Consider the following 17305-nt stretch of genomic DNA (forward strand, 5'->3'; position numbering starts at 1 on the left):
AAAAAAAAAAAAACATTCGACTGAATGAAAATTGCAAATTCATTGATAGCTCGGTAATACTCGATGCAATATCTCAGTGAGACGTATATCGCGAAAGGGTTACTTGAGATTGTGGCTATTGCGCCCGCGCACTTGTGACTTTTTCCCTCCAATCACCCCCTCCCCTTGAGCCGCGGGAATCGCTCTATATATTTCACGGTATCACGAACACCAGTCATTGTGCCCCGCACGCTTTTCCGAGAACCGGTCCAACCATTCAGACCTTCCAACAATTATTCGTGAGGATTATTTTCGAGGTAAAAGTTGTGAGACATGAGGTTTGCAAGGGCCATGCGGTTTTCCGGACTTCTCGTCGTTTTTTTGACTTCCGCATCTGCGATTCCTCTGCAGGTAATTTAAATTTATCCGAATTCAATATTTTATTTATTTAAATTCGGTGCTTTATTTATTTAAATTCGATGCTTTATTTATTTGAGTTTGAAATTCTTCGGGATTTTTCTATGTTTAGCATTTTATTTTGCGGAAATTCTCAAAAATTTGTGGTGAAATGAAGGAATTCACGGTATTTGGTTGTATTTAGTTTATTTTGGTTTGAATTATTCAGCTTTTTTAATTGCTCCGCGATTAAGAGCCGGAGATAGCGAGCTTTTTAAATGAGAATCGATTTTTTATGCAGAACGAGAAGTGAAAAACATACTATGGGTCATCTAACGATTTTTCAAAGTGTCCTGAAGAATTAATTCGAATAGTTTGCAGTCGCGAAATAATTATTTTATTTAGAAGAACTGAAGCGTTAAAATTGAGATTTTCTAAATTATCTCGCGATACAAAAACTGTTTTCAATTTTTATCGTTCGAAAATGGAGAAGTAAATTCTAAAATTATTGCAAAAAAATATTTAAATGTGCACACATTTACAGGAATCATTATTTCGTAGAAAAAAATTCCCAGACAAATTATTACAAATTACGCCAAATTATTTTACTAAAAACAGAATCGAAATTTTTCAAACCTTTAATGTCAAAACTATCTCATGATTTTTCTTTTAAAACTGTAATTTTTAAACACAAATATATTACCTCCAAAACTCTTATATTTAATTTAACACAAATATATTACCTCCAAAACTCTTATATTTAATTTAACTTTTCAAAAACTTTAATTCATTAATTATTTTATTATTTCAACATGAAAAAGTCTCCAATGGAAATCAAAATTTCCAAAAACTCCTCACTTTCTGCCCATTTTCGAGGATATCCGTCCACCGAGCCCTCGCCATTCCAACTTGTTGCATCATCCCCCGGATATCTCTTCTCACCCCCTAAAAATCATTTAATTCCCACAGCTCACCCTGCATTAAAAATGCGCATTACAAATTAATCAATTTGAATGTATCCGAAAGTTATCGGCGTATAAATTCACCCTATGAATGTAATGACACTCAACACATGCACATAAGGTGCCGGGTTATGTGTTTCATATAAACTTACTCCAGCGAGAAACAACTTTTCCCATGCATACTAATATAAATGCGAGAGTGAAGTTCAGTGCATGGGGGTTGAGGGGGGCCGGGGCTTCATTGCACTGGGGGATGAAAAACTGACAAGATGGCATGCATATATTCCCACAACTATATTTTAATTTTACACCCTGGTTATATTCCAATAGTGAGGGTGAATTACCATGTGAATTTTCACATAACTTTGCGGTGGCTTATTATTTATTTATGGAGTGCATTATGCACTATTCATGCCGCAAAATTCATTGTTTTTGACATTGATTTATGACTGAAATATTAAGAATTTAAAAAATATACAATTTCCATATAACAAAGTAGATATCAAATATTTCAGTTGTCGTTATTTTTATTTGATAACTTCTTCGATTTTACGAGACCGTCGCGAAGTCCATTTTCCAAACTACAATTATTTAAGTATTAAAAATTTATGTTCATGAGGCAATAAACAATAATGAGATTTTTTAATGCAATTGCAATAAATAAATCAATCGCGATAGATAAATTTAAATTTTGTTAATTGTGCTATTAAATTCTGTTATGAATTTCCTGATAAAATTTAATTCACCTATTGATTTTGCAAAACTGTTTATACGACTAATTAATTAAATCCAAACGGACCTTTTATTTGATTAAAACAAACATTTTCTACTTTACAAATTACGCGAACATCAGCTCCGGCCCCCATCCCTCTCGATGTTAACATCCCTCAGAGACAAATTTCAATATTTTATCTTGGAATCGAGTCGTGATACTGCTCCCTTAATTGATTGACAACTCAATTAACCAATGAATACTGGGAAATATTACGGACGTTCAATTTTCACGGGTCATCCTCATTAATGATGTTATGTATCCTAACTATCTGCAATGGCAGAAGCTACTCTGATAACAGTATGTGGTTATTATATCAGAACATCAGAAGCAATGTCTGACCAGCATAGTTTTATCCCCTGTATCCGATGGAGAATTGTGGTAATGGTGAGGAAGGTATCGAAAAATCTCATGAATCAATCAATCGATGAGGGAAAATTTTCGATACAAAGAAGAATAACTTTTCTCATCTGAAATAAAAAATTAAAGGGCAGTTTAATAAATTTATTCATTAAAAAACGTTTTAAAAAATTCGGAAAAATTAATAAATGTTCGTATTTATTATCTTTAAGAAATGTTAACATTTCTTAATTTTATTTCAATATATCATAATATATTACATATTAAATGTATGATATTTTAGATATTAATATTTATCGAAATTCATTAATTTTCTGTCTTTTCTTCCAATGGAATTTAAAAAAAGAAATATATCATATTATTATATGTTATATCTCTCGATATATTTATTCCTATATTTCATATGTTCATATATCACAATACATCATATATATTAAAAATAAAAAAATTCCAATAAAAATCAGAAATGATTAAACAAACAATCAAATTCTCACATTCTCAGCTGACAAAAGTAGAATTTTCCTGTTTAAATAATTAGGATTTCTCGATATACATATGCGACGCATCCACACCCCAGTCCCTCGAGAATTCCCCGCGAAAGAGAACTGAGTCAGCGTGAGGTCAGCCTCGACGATTGCGTGCTTTCACGAGTAAATTTGCTTCACATTAATTTTTTACTAGCTCACCTTTTTTTACAGATGCGTGGCGATACATCGGGACTGAATGAAGCTGTTTACACCGAACCAGAACTCATGGAGGCATTGGCCAGGTCGTATGGGGCACTCGGTGAGTAAAACCGTTAAATATTTTACCTGATGACCATTTGCGCTGTAAATACCTTGAACCCAGGGGGGAGTTGAGGCTGTTTATCTGTTACACTTCATTCCGACTCTCGGGAATTGAAATTCCCGCGTGTTTTTACGGCAGGGAGGGGTGGAGGGGGGGGGATAAACGTCGATGAACAACGCTTTTTCATGCTAATATAAAAATAAAAAAACATGTTTCACGGTATTGTTTTGGAATTATTTAATTATTTCTTTGGAACAACTAACGAAAAAGTTATCTAAGGGAATGATCGGATTTTTTGTTGCTTATCATAATTATATTTGATAATTTTATTTGATTTGTTTGTTAACAAAATATGTGTGTGAATATGTTTGTTATGTTTCAATAAATTTTGGAAAAACAATAAATAAATTCTGGAAAAACAATTGTTAAATTGTTTTTAAAATTTTTTTGTTCGTCGGTCGGTCATTTTGGCCTAATAGATAAACAGTCTTAAAGCTCTGTTGGATTAAGCTTATCTGAATAGAAATTGTAAGGTGGTGGAATTAGTGTCGGGCTCGGGTGATATGTTTAATGCTTCCGATAGTATTGGTAACTGCACGAGTGATCGATCAGGCTTTTCCTCGGCTCTTGAAGAACGCCATCGACGGTACAATCGAACAATTTAGTATTTTCTTTTATTTAAAAATAATCGCGATGCACATTTCACATTTATGATAAATAATAAATATTAACGATTTTTAATCGTCAAAATAGATCGGGTGCTTGAATCGAAATGGTAGAATTCTATAAATAATAATAAATAATAAATAAATTAAAGAAATTGAATAGAGAAATAATTCAGAATAAATAATTATTTTTTGTCAATTTAACAAAGAAATAAATAACTGAAATAATTATTATTTATGATAACGATAATTTATTTCGAAAAAGGGATGAAAAATATTATTGAAAAATAGTTTTATGGTACGAACTCTGCGGCTGAACTAGATTTTCCTCGAATTTTCAAAAAATTCACAAAAAAATCGCCCACATTTCAAAGCTTTTACGAAGTTCACCGCAACCCCGTTGTCATTGCAGCTTTCCCAGGAGTGTTGCAGCTTTTTCGGGAAGCACTCATGCCTCCCCCCCCTCGCAGTATTTTCCCAGAATCAAATTACCTCAGGAAAATGTGGACAAATCTTATTGAAAAAACAGTACAAATTAATTACATTAAATGGAGGCAATCAGCCGAAAGGGGGCAGTAGGGGCCGGGATACAAAAACAAATTAATTACATCAGTTCCCCTAGACCTCTTTCACCTTCGGTTATTCCTTTCATCTCGCAGAGGTCTTCGAGAAACTCTCCTAGAAATTCTTGCGAGACGTCTGACCATTCGCATGTTGCACTCCTCGAATTTCAAGATCTCAAGGGAAATGCAGTAATTTTTCGGTTTTTTCCTCCCAAGCTCTTTCTAAAATTTGTCCTCGGACAAATTTCTCCCTAATTCTAAAGTGGCTGTGCATACCATCAGATCTATTATCCAAGAACCAAAAAAATTCTATTCCATTTCTAGAATAATTTTCCACAGCCTCTGATCGATGAATTAAATTTTCTTCTATTTTTCCACTCAACCGGTGAATAGTAAAAAAAAATACCGAAGCGCTATGGGTTTTCCTCCAACGGTGACCAATCTATGGTTAACCTTGTTTCGCACACTCCCCGTGGAACCGTTCGACTATCGATTCCCTTTTAATGCATCACTTACGCCTCGACCATGTGAGAGCAGTGATGAAACAGTATTGCGTGCGTAGAACTTATAAACTCCAGCTTCATTAGCGAGTTCGTTAATTAGAATGGATAATTTAAACTTCTTTGTCAAGTTTACTGTGTCATTAGTCCTTTTTGTATCGGCATGAAGCGATTATTCATTTTATTATCGATTGATTGAAGCCGCGTCGAGAGAGGATGCAGAGGACAGTGTTGATAACATTTTGTCAGGGGAATATTTTCATGAGATTATTGGCGTAAATTTATTCATCAATTTAAACACAATCTTTACAAGGAAAAAATATTCATTAACAAATTAATAATGAACCAAGGCAATAAAAAATTGGAATAGTTATATCTCATTAAATTGTATATATTAGCAGACATTAAAAACTCCAAAACTCCAAAGAGTCGAAAGAAAATCAAATCAATGAAATTAACTGAAAATTAATTGATTAAATTAAGGAAAAATTCTTTGAACTCATTTGATTAGAGACCGGAAATATCTAACAAAGCTATTCCCCGATTTTTTAGTATTAAAAAATTGTATAAAAAATAGGTTTCTTCATTAAATTAAAAGCTATTGAGTATCAGGAAAATCTCCGACGAAAAATGATTATTTAGATAGCTTTGAAGCACCAGCGGTTGAGGCCAACATTCTGACATGAGAAATATTGACATTACATGACCATCATTTTTTAGACCTGACGCATTTGAAAACCTGACGTCAGCCCGCATCCCCGATTCTAATAAAATGAGTGGGGTTGCGATATCACTGGTAGAAATCAAATAAATATGAAGCATGAATGGAGGGAACACTAAAATCATGATAAAGCCGTTTTTTCGGGTTGATATGCCACAAATATTTCTTGCGATAGCTGACGGAACATATGATTCGCATTAGAACGGCATAATCTGCAGAAATGCCGTCGGTCCACGTACCCTCCGGAGAATAAATTCAATTTTTCATTCTTTTGACGGATTTTTGAGAGAAAAGGCCCTTCAATTTTTGCATATCACTTTTTAAGGGGTATTGAATAAATAAAATGAAAAGTTCTGAATTTCTATTGAATGATATACGATATATGTTGGGTTCAATTCAATTTTTTATCTAATGATTTTTTTTTTTACTTGAAATTATAAAATTTAGAATTTTGCTTTTCGTAATTTTAATTATTTAAACGATTAAATGACAATGATGTAAAATAATTATGTTACAATGTAATCTAATATTACATAATATAATATAATATTTATATATCAATATTATTATCACCCTATCATTGATATATCTTTACTTCATACTTTACAAATAAAATCTAACAAATGATTTTCTGTCACTGAATTTCATTAAAGTCATTACAATTTCTAAAAAGTCATAAGAGCCCATTTTGGTTCACCCCTTTCTACCCCCCACGTGCAGACTATTCGTGAGAGCTGTATTGTCACTTGACAATGACAAAAGTAGTCGAACCCTTCCCCCCACTGCGTCCCATGGGACAGGGGTGACTCCAGTGTTACAGAAGTCACACAATCTTAGGGATTTTTTTCCATAGAAATGGGAGAATAACAGTCAATTTTAGGTGGACGTTATGGGGGTGGATAGAGTTTTATTTTCAGTGGACTTTTCATTCTGGTTCTATTGACTTTTCACTCGATCTCTTGGGAGTATTGAATGTCTATTCTCGTTTTTTTCTTGGAGTTGGGCTTTTCGATTGAATCATATATTTTTCGGTTTTTACAAGTTTTCATGCCACCATAAAAATATATAATATGTATATTTTTTCCGCATCTTATATGATGTTATAATAATAAAACAAAAATATAAAAATCTAATATTAGAAATAATTGTTATTTCCATAATTATAATAAAGCAATATATCATTATTGTGATTATAATTGTTATTATTATTATTAACGAAGGGTTTATTTTTTTTGTTTAACACAAATATAATATGATAATTGAGGTGACACGATCGACTTATAATCAAGTTAATTCTGCCTAACACTCGTGACTCCATATCGATTTGGCTGTCTGCTGGCAAAACCCCTGTGAGCCAACAATACTCGCTTTGTTATCGTCCATATATCCGATTGACTTGTCATAAGGTACGTCCTCATGATTGTCCTCATGCTGTCGAGTCTGCTGAGCTTCAATGTTGTCGATCGGCCTGATGCTTGAAAATATACATCACCCTTGAAAAATATTCAATAGAACTTTCCAGTTTATAAAACGACAAAAAATTATTAGATTCATTGAGAACTCTCTGTCAATTTTCAATCAATTTTTTCTTCTTCAATTGAACAAATAATAAATTCGCTTGGAAAATAATTTTAGCATTTTAGAGTATAATTTCAAACAGAATAAATTACAGTTAAAAAACAGTTTAGTCAGATTAATTGATATAAACATTTTCAAAGAGAAAATTGAAACAAATTCCTCAGTAAAATCCTTGACTTTTTCTACTGAATTTTTTTCACACGTGAAATTCCGACGTTTTCTCCCGATAAAAATAAGATTTTTTTCAGAATGGACGAATAGGAACGCAAGATCGGAAATTTCAAACCCCCACCAACGAAATTTGGATCACATTGGGGGTGGTAATCTCCTCCGTGACTTGGGGGTTCCTCAGCGGGGTCGCAAGCCAGGGGTTCCATACGAGCCAATTTTCGTTCGCGGATACAACGGGGAAATCATCCCTTACTAATCGCATCGTTATTATTCCCGATTACAATGGACGTTCAATCGATAACTGCTCTACTGAATTATGAATCGAGAATAAACTCACGTTTGTGACAATCTCGAACTCCTATCAGCGATACGATAATTATTAATTGTTGTTCTATTTAAATTGAATGCGCATCAGAATTATTTTCATGTACTGAACTAGGGGAGATAGTTAATTGACAATAAATAACACGAATAATTAATGAAATTATGTTTCGATTTTCGATTTATTTGTGTATTAGATTAAGAGGCAAAAATTAGGATTTAGTGGACGATTGACTGTTAATTTCTTTGTAAATTATTAGTTGATATTAAATTGAATTTGGGAAACTAATTATACCCTACCAGTCAATTATTTAATTGACGGTTAGGGGATAAGTGATGTCTGAAGCGATTGCCCTGAAATTTCCTTTATCTATTACAAATGCAATTTATTAAAACCATGAAAAATTAATTACCATACGACAACAGTCGATCTTGACTATTGTTTATTATAATTCAGGTAATGGTCATTTTTTTACTTAATTTCTCAATTGATTCATTAATTCCCAACTCACTAGTTATATTTAGTAATTATTATTATTAATTATTTCTTGATTCCCCTAGAGGTGACAAGAACTTCCGCTACACTTATTCTTACGTACATTCTAACATTTAATAATTAATAACTAATTAGCCTCCAACAACTGTCGAATCTAATTTTATTTATCATAATTTAGGTGGTGGAGCACATGAGGGCAGAGATTACCGCATCACCAGACAGTCCCGCCAAGGTCTGGACTCATTATCCGGCGCGACATTTGGTGAGAGCAAGAGATTCGACCCCCGAAGGTAAAATTACAAAATTTTCCCAACAAATCGTTACCTCTCTCCCTCGATCGGTTGCGTCCCAACCCTCGTCCTGATATTTTTATTTCATTATAAATTACAAACTGGTTAATCACACTGGTTAATTCCTCAATTAATATGTCCTCCTTCCGTGGAAACTGTCTTTATATTTTTTTTATTCAATTTTTAATTAGTGCGCCCCAAACAAACGCAACGCTCATGCGGTGAATTTCCGCAGGGAAATTCCATTGTCGCTTGACACCTGAAAATGGCGGATGGATCGGTCCATCCTGACCTGTGATATTGAAATATTATTAATATATATAATTAATATAAATAAGTTTTGCACACGGTATTACCGAATTCTTGACAATTTCGCACTCGAAAATTTCCGGACTGCGGAGCGTTCAGCGCGCGACTGAACGCGTTTGACGGTGAGTTCCGAGGGCTCAAGGGTTAAGCCCTCATTTATTCACCGATTGAGATGTGCCAACGCGTACACCTGTTAAAGACCTGTAATTCGCCTGCGAAATAAATTACACAAGTGCCGTTGAATAATAAATTGTCGTGCCACTTTAATCTGCCGGTAACTCGTAACGCTTGAGTTTCATCTCGCGTCGCGTTCAGACCACCAGCGATATAACAAGAGTTCTCTTATGCACGACGAGATAATCGTGACAACGAGCCGGAGTGAGCAACAATGCGAGAACAACTCGAATAGGGGATGTTTCTGTCGCGGGGGATGACTTGGTCGTATTAAACTTGAACGTGTGGGTTATTCTGATGATGTTTGAATTCACAGTAATGGAGAAAAAACTTTTAGTCATTCGATACGACTGAAAATGGGAATAACAATCATGATTAAAGATGAAGTAAGATGTTAATTAACTAATTATGAATTGAGAGATTTTTTTCGGATTTTTCAGCATTTTTTATATTAAAAAAAATAATAAATCAGTAGCGGAATGGTACATTGGTTAAATTTCGCCACTAGGGGGGTAGTTTCTTGGGTGTGAGGGTCCCCTAAATGTCAGGAAGGCCCTAAGACGTGAAAGAATTTTTAAAAATACGTTTTATTTCTCTCAGAAAAATATAGAGGGCCAACCCCTTTCTATTTTTTTGTGAGAGAAATTAAGTCCTGTTGGGGTTGGATTTCGGCACTGGGGCAGGGGTAAGTTCTCGCATTTGAGGGTCCCCTGAATACATACCCCAGCCGCATTATCCTATTCCTCTCGATAAATAATATTTCATGTTTAAGCTCAAGATCTTGCAGTCGCCAATAAATTTTTTTTGCATTGAAAAAACCCTCGGCGCGTGATTAAATTTCCCGGAAAGCAATTTCCCCCTATTGTTCTCAACTTTGTATTATCTGAAAAAATTAATCTCTTGTTTTTCGAATAATAAAAAAAATCCCAACGTGTAATTAATTTCATTCAGGGGCTGCCCCCACTTGTGATCAAATGAGTCGAATTAATTGACATTCGATGAGGGGCTGATGCTAGTTCAATCAACATCGTAAGTGCTGGTGGATAGCTAAAGTAGAGATGAGGGTGCAGACACTGTGACGATAATCTCAACGGTGAATAGACGAAGCGGGTATGAAAGGAGATAAAAAAAATAGAAAAAAATCGAGAACGAAGAAGTGAGTCCTTTGTGGCTCGTTGAGGTACAGGAAAGTAGTTTTGGTTGTCAACATGAGGACCGTCTGCCATAACGGCGACGAAGAAAGCTTGGTTAAGTCCCTGGGGGGGGATCGTCCGACGCGGATTCCTTGACTTTATTTTTCACATTGAAAAATACATCAGACAATTTCCACAATTAAGAATTTTATTACTACGAGCACATGTGGTGGGCTGTGCACGAGGAAAGTTACTCAATAAAAACTCAATTCTTTTAAATTAAAAATGCAATCATATTTTTTATATAACATAATATATAATTCATATTCCATTATATAGTAATATATTACATATTATATATTACATAAGGATTAACTCAACTAAATGCTGAATTTTTTAGTTGAAAATTATCCAGCGTATTACACATTCCAGTTAAAAATATTCAGATAAATTATTCTCATCAAGTAAATACTTCTCCTTTTACTTTTTACTTCCCCTAGTAAATACAATGATTCTCCCCGTGAGATTTACATTCAAGCATTTGCAAAATACAAGTGGAATTCCACAATTGAAAGGAATTTATCGTCGTGAATTAAATTCGAGCATTCGTTTAGCAATGAAGAAAATGTTACAGCTGCCTCTATCCGAGGCCATCAATTCACTCTCTCCTGAGGAATCTATTTTGCGTGAGCCGTGAATTAATTGATAACAATTTCTTCCAGTATATATCTCCTAACAGCCTATGAAACGATTGAGTCGAGTACAAAAATATCATTTGATATTTTACATATATTCCATCTATTTTTATTAATTTCCCTAAAAACTCTTATTAAAACCAATTGAGCGAAAATGTTAGGTTTAAGGAGCTTCCGGTGACGACTTCCTTAAAAAAAAATTATCTAAATATTTATTTTTCCGCTTTTCATTCTCTTATTGACTATCAAAATATTCATAATATGTAAAGTCCCGGATTAAGGTCTTCCGGAGATGTTTATTGACCATCAAATTATCCCATATAATATTTAAATTCCCTGTTTAATACCATCGGTCAATGACCACTCGTTCGTGATGGCAAATTCCATTAAAAAAGATTCTGAGTCAACTCCCTGTCTCTTTCTCCCAGACCCGCACGTATTCAATTACGAAAGGACAACAGACGTTTGAATCTAAGGAGTCGTTCGAAACGTGTCAAGAGACGGTATGATATCTATCGACATATTAAACGCATACAAACGCCTCACGTCGACTGACAAAACTCGTCGCTTCGCTTTGATACATTTCAGCCCGAACGTCAATCGGGAAAATCAGATACCGAGGGTATCATTGATACGCCATAATGATATCTCTGTGGTATGCAACAACGTCAAAGAATTTTCACGAATAATTTCCATTGAATTTGTCCTTTCAGAAAGCCAGAGCTATCCCACCTCAGCCCGATGGAACTTTACAATGGAGCCATCAAACGCAATATCGATGAGATCGATCGAGCTGGATTCGACAGTTTTTCGAAGCGAAATTTCGATGAGATCGATCGCGCCGGTTGGGACAGTTTCGTTAAGCGGCGCTTTGTCGACGCTTATTTAGCATCGAGACAGCACTAATTGATTAATCGATAGCTGGAGTCAACGATCGATTTGCAATGTGGGAGAAAATTAACGACTGCTGACATTTTACCTCGAAGATACTCAATGTTTCTCGTGTTTCATCGGGACTCCTCGCGTCTCGTTCATTAATTTACGATTGCAGGACATCTGAGAGGATGAAACGTGATTTTTTTATTTGAAATTGACGTCCGGGGGCGGTTTTTATGTTGAAGGGGTTTGATAAAAGAGGAAATATCATGGAGCTTTCAGTATTTTTTTAGAAATTTTTCTCGGTTTTTATTTTTCTTCTAATCGAATGTAAGAGTTAATTATATTTTCATTTGATTTTCGCGTACTTGGTTCTCATTCTTCCATTGGAAATTTGCAGGATAATCTGCAATTAATTTAATTGTCAATTGAATAAATCCAGAACAACGTTATAATTATCAAAACTGCAGTCACAGATTCCAATTTTGCAATTGATAAATTAATAAGTTGAGAAATTAGCTACTGATGATGTAGAATATTTGATTAATTTATTACCATACGTACGATGGAAGAGAAGTTGGTAAAATCCATGCAATTAGTTATTCCCGATTTATTCTAAATATTTTTTAAATAAAACCTCCTCAGTTTTCAATGAAATATTACCAATAAATTCATTTGATTCTATTTCTTCATTTTAAAACGCTTTCTTCGATTTTATATTCTGTTAAATTTTTTAATTTCATTTCGCGCGTATGAAATCGTTCTAAACTATTCACGGAAAGAAATTTAAATAAAAAACTATCCTTGGATTTGAGCACGTCCTAAAATAGTCTCCTCTCTATTTTATTGTGTGATTTTTTAAGTTTTCATTTTACCACAGTAAATTTTAATTTTGTACCTTCGATTAAATTGTTTTCAAAATTTTCTATGAAGAACCCAAATAACTACCAGAGCCTCAACAAAGTTTTGAAATACTCAATTCGTTTTTCTACTTATTACCAGAGCAAAATTAAATTCTGTATTTTGTAGAAAATGCTATTTCTTTAATTTTCCATAGCTGATTTCGAAAAATCGATCTGCTCAAAAATACATTGGCGCTTATTCAATGGGGAATATGTTATGCTACAGAGAAGTATTGTCAAAAATATATGTCTACATTGATTTTAAATTGGCTTCTGTCTGTTGAATAGTAAAAAAAACAATCGCATTTTCCCAAATTTAGACTGAAGCCTTTTGAGTTTTACTTTATTCCATTCGAAATTTTCAAATATAGGACGTGTGGTCTTGTAGTGTCATGTTTCTTAACAATTTTTACTGTGGTAGCATTTTATAAACTAGTGAAAATTTCTTTCCGTGTACGAAAATCAAAATTATTGCTAGAACTGGAAGGAATAAATCCGAAACAAAAATTCTTGTGAATCGTCGTTACAATCATCAGCATAATCTACGATTATTGTAGTTGTCAATTGAAAAATGTCAAAATAACTAAACAAAACCTAATAATAATAATCGGACAAGCAGTTTCAAAATTTAATATTGCAATTGTTCATTATGAAAATACTCTCAATGTTTAAATGAATGAAGCGAGTAATCGTGTACCTGTACTGTCGATAATTGCTTGTAATCCGTCGTAATTTTGTCCTGTTTTATCCATCCGCTGTCTTTAAATAATTGTAAGATTTATTGTAAAAAATATACGCCGAATAAATACGTCAAGTTGAAGCACTGAGTTGTTTGTCATGTCAGAACACTGTCCGAAATTGGGGTCACGGTTTTTGTGTAACGGCCCAGTTGGTCCTGTTTTATTTTTCTTATTGTTCGCTTCATCTCCGACTTTATATCGTCCGGGGTCTCCAGCTGGACATTCGCCATGTTCTCGTTCATTCGGAAAAACTAACATTAATTAAATAAACAACAGGACTGAAGTCAAAGAAAAATGTTGATCAAATCAATAAAGTTATGAAATAAAATAGCTTATATTAATTAAATCGAAGAAAAAAAAAGTGAATGGATTTTGATAAATTTCTCGAGAGGGAAAAAAGTAAATGGAATTTAATTTTCAATTCTTTATCTCGATTTTTATTTAGGAATTTTGTTGGAATTCTTAAAAAGGGAAATGTAATAAAATTGTAAATAAAATCGAAACAAAACAAAATTGATGTTCATTGAACGGTTACAGAATTTCTATTCAATTTTTTTATGAAGTATCATCGAAAAAAAAATATATAAATTAATAAATTATTCAATAAATTAATTTTGTCTTTCACCTCCAGCACTCGCTCTTCAACTTCTCCATATCTTTTCAACAAAAGTGAAGTTCTTGAGCTCAATTTTGTCAGGTTGTGAGTCACATGAAGCTCCTCAGCGATATCTCCTTCGATCTGCATTGAAAAGGAAAATTCAAACATGACTAATTATAATTAACAACCTTAAAATTATATTGTAAGGATATTCAAAGAATTATGTTTTTTAGGCTATTGAATTTTTTACATAAACAATTCAACAAAATCTCCAAAAAATAAGTCCAGGAAGTCTCCAAAAAATCCAATATTTGATATCAACTTTTCGTACTAAAAAATCATTAAAAAAACTTGAATATCCTTCGTTCAAACCTGACAATAATTCACATCTCTCATAAGCGCCGCAATTTTTGTCGTGACATAATCCAGGCTATCCCTCGCCTCCCCCACCTAAAACCAACAAAATCTGTACCTCCCCCTAAAACCTCCCAAAATGATTAAATCCTCACGATCGCGTTGAACTCCGTAATTTCGCTGACGATCTTGTAATGTCGCGTCATCGCAATGAAGAACTGCAAAAAAATCAAAATAAATTCTCCCTTCGTCGCTGATCGGTCGCTCCTGTACGCACCCGACGTCCAAAATAAATTGCAATTAAAAAGTTGATGAGCATGAGGATGACATTATTGAAGAATCTCACTAGAATGTACATATTCCCACTGGAAAACGATTAATTAATAACCTTTTGAGGATTAATGGCGTACAGAGCAAATTGAATTTTAACTGATTTGACGCGCTCACGCACGCGCAAGCGAGACGCTGGGCGCGCAAGAGCGAAGGTGCGCACGCAAACGGAGCCATTGGAGTAGTTCCTGCTGTCGCCGTTGTTAGCGCAGCGCTAACCACAGTGCGTATTCCGCCCGTGGAACGGTTAAAAATATGCAAAAGTATGAAAAACTGGAAAAAATAGGAGAAGGTAAATATGATTGTGACAAATTTCTTGTCGTGATAGTGGGATTCTGGTGATCGGTGGGGATCGTTTGAGCCAAATGTATCGAGCGTTAAATTTATAAGATCAGGGGGACATCAGTGCAGTGTCGGCAGCTTTAATGTTGTTTTTCATGCATAAATTATCTTGTTTCAGGCACTTATGGCACTGTTTTCAAAGCCAAAAATCGGGAGACCCACGAAATTGTTGCTCTGAAAAGAGTGAGACTCGATGATGATGATGAGGTAATTTTTTTCATTGATTATGTTGTGTCAGTTGTTGTGTAATTTTATTATTTCGATTATGAGGGGAGAGGTTCAGTGTTGACGTTGATTATCGAAAAACAATTTCCAATTTTTACGTTGAAAAGACGAATTTATTTTTTGTGTGAATTATTTTAACAACACAGTGGGAAATCGAAAAAAGTCACTTGTGACTATTGATTAGTTTTTAATGAATATCCTGGCATCTAAGGGAGATACAAAAATTCCTGTTAGGACCTTTTTGTAGAGCTGGTTGAGAGCTACAATAAATGTAACTACAAAAATTGTGTTATCTGCCTTAGAATCGAAGATATCGCTAAAAAACTGGTCAATCACTCGCTATTTAGTTAATTAATCCATAATGAAATACTGAATAAAAATTAACTCTTCTAATTGCAGGGTGTCCCATCATCAGCTCTTCGTGAAATTTGCCTGCTCAAAGAATTGAAACATAAAAATATCGTACGTCTCTACGACGTACTCCACAGTGATAAAAAATTAACGCTAGTCTTTGAACATTGTGATCAGGATCTGAAGAAGTATTTTGATAGTCTAAATGGAGAAATTGATCTAGATGTTGTCACATCATTCTTGTAAGTCTCCCCGTTATCCCAATCTCCCGAAATTACCCGATCAATCAATTTCCTTCGATTAAGTCAGTAGCTAATTGGTAGTCATTCATTCAGTCAAAAATGACCAGGTATTATTGTTATTGAATTCCTGACTTATTCATTGCAGATATCAGTTATTACGTGGACTAGCATTCTGCCACAGTCGTAACGTACTCCACAGAGATCTCAAGCCCCAGAATTTGCTCATTAATAAAAATGGTGAGCTGAAACTGGCTGATTTTGGATTGGCGCGGGCTTTTGGCATTCCAGTTAAATGTTATTCAGCTGAGGTTGTCACACTCTGGTATCGTCCACCTGATGTACTCTTCGGTGCCAAATTATACACAACGTCTATTGACATGTGGAGCGCTGGCTGTATATTCGCAGGTAAATATTCTTATGCTCTTACTTTCATTAGATAGAAAATTTTTGTCAGGACCTTCTTTGGATAGCTAATTGACAACGATTAAAGTCTATTCATAAATTATTAATTAATTGAATTACTGCGATTAAATTAACTGCAAATTTTATGACATTTTTTAATGCTCGGAAAAATTTGCTGATTTAATTAATATTAATTGAATTATGATTGTTATTACGTATTATGGGTTAATAATGCTATTAATACTTACTAATTGACTTAATGAAAGGGTAATAGAATGAAAAATTTAATTGAAATTGACAGAACTGGCGAATGCAGGCAGACCACTGTTCCCAGGCTCCGACGCAGACGATCAATTGAAAAGAATATTTAAAATGTTGGGAACACCGACAGAGGAAACTTGGCCAGACTTGACCCTGCTTCCAGATTACAAAGCATTCCCACAATATCACCCGACACAGAGCTTAGGCCACGTCACACCGAAACTCCCGACGAGGGGAAAGGACTTGCTCCAGGTAAATAAATCGTTTACAAATTAGTTTTGAAGCTCAAAAACTAATCAAAAGTTCCTTTACTCCTGTGCACATGTCACCTAGATTATTTTCGATTCAATTTTTTTTATAAATTCCCGGAATTTTAAACTGATTTTTTATGACTCAAAGTTCTTGATTGATTTGAATTATTTCAGAGATTATTAGTTTGTAATCCAGCACTGAGATTATCAGCAGACGAAGCAATGACACATCCCTACTTTAATGACTTGAACCCTGCCATAAAAAACGATCGATGCCAATAACGAGACTCCATCATATAGAGCTCAACTGATTGCACCGAGTGTGTGACGCAGCGACCAAGATACTTAAGAGAATAAAATTAAAAATAATGAAGATAAAAAAAAAGTTTGAAAATGATAATGACACTCCTTCAAATTATTTATTATACGCGTCTACGTGGATCGATCAAATTTTAAAGATATTGAAAGCAAGTCTTGTTTTATATGCAATTGTCCAAAACTAATCAATAAAATTGTCAATTTTACCAGGAAAAAACGAAGAGTTGATTTCTTAATTC

The 17305-nt window shown here is 34.1% G+C and overlaps 3 protein-coding genes across 3 annotated transcripts; 2 read left to right on the forward strand and 1 right to left on the reverse strand.

Moving 5' to 3' along the window:
• The first annotated feature begins 220 nt into the window (after window positions 1–220).
• LOC135161484 (orcokinin peptides-like) lies at window positions 221–13472 on the forward strand. The gene is made up of 4 exons (XM_064119087.1): window positions 221–390; window positions 3168–3255; window positions 8452–8563; window positions 11588–13472. Exons 1-4 carry the CDS (start codon window positions 313–315, stop codon window positions 11778–11780), a joined length of 471 nt encoding a protein of 156 aa, XP_063975157.1. The 5' UTR covers window positions 221–312; the 3' UTR covers window positions 11781–13472.
• A 7-nt stretch (window positions 13473–13479) lies between these two features.
• On the reverse strand, window positions 13480–14855 carry LOC135161483 (uncharacterized). The gene is made up of 6 exons (XM_064119086.1): window positions 14775–14855; window positions 14622–14709; window positions 14500–14562; window positions 14363–14440; window positions 14018–14131; window positions 13480–13643 (listed from the first exon to the last, which is right to left on the reverse strand). Exons 1-6 carry the CDS (start codon window positions 14849–14851, stop codon window positions 13488–13490), a joined length of 576 nt encoding a protein of 191 aa, XP_063975156.1. The 5' UTR covers window positions 14852–14855; the 3' UTR covers window positions 13480–13487.
• On the forward strand, window positions 14847–17283 carry LOC135161476 (cyclin-dependent kinase 5). The gene is made up of 6 exons (XM_064119074.1): window positions 14847–14966; window positions 15135–15223; window positions 15641–15834; window positions 15980–16239; window positions 16538–16749; window positions 16923–17283. Exons 1-6 carry the CDS (start codon window positions 14930–14932, stop codon window positions 17028–17030), a joined length of 900 nt encoding a protein of 299 aa, XP_063975144.1. The 5' UTR covers window positions 14847–14929; the 3' UTR covers window positions 17031–17283.
• The last annotated feature ends 22 nt before the right edge of the window (window positions 17284–17305 follow it).

Source organism: Diachasmimorpha longicaudata, chromosome 4 (assembly GCF_034640455.1).
Source record: "Diachasmimorpha longicaudata isolate KC_UGA_2023 chromosome 4, iyDiaLong2, whole genome shotgun sequence".
Lineage (NCBI taxonomy): Eukaryota > Metazoa > Arthropoda > Insecta > Hymenoptera > Braconidae > Diachasmimorpha > Diachasmimorpha longicaudata.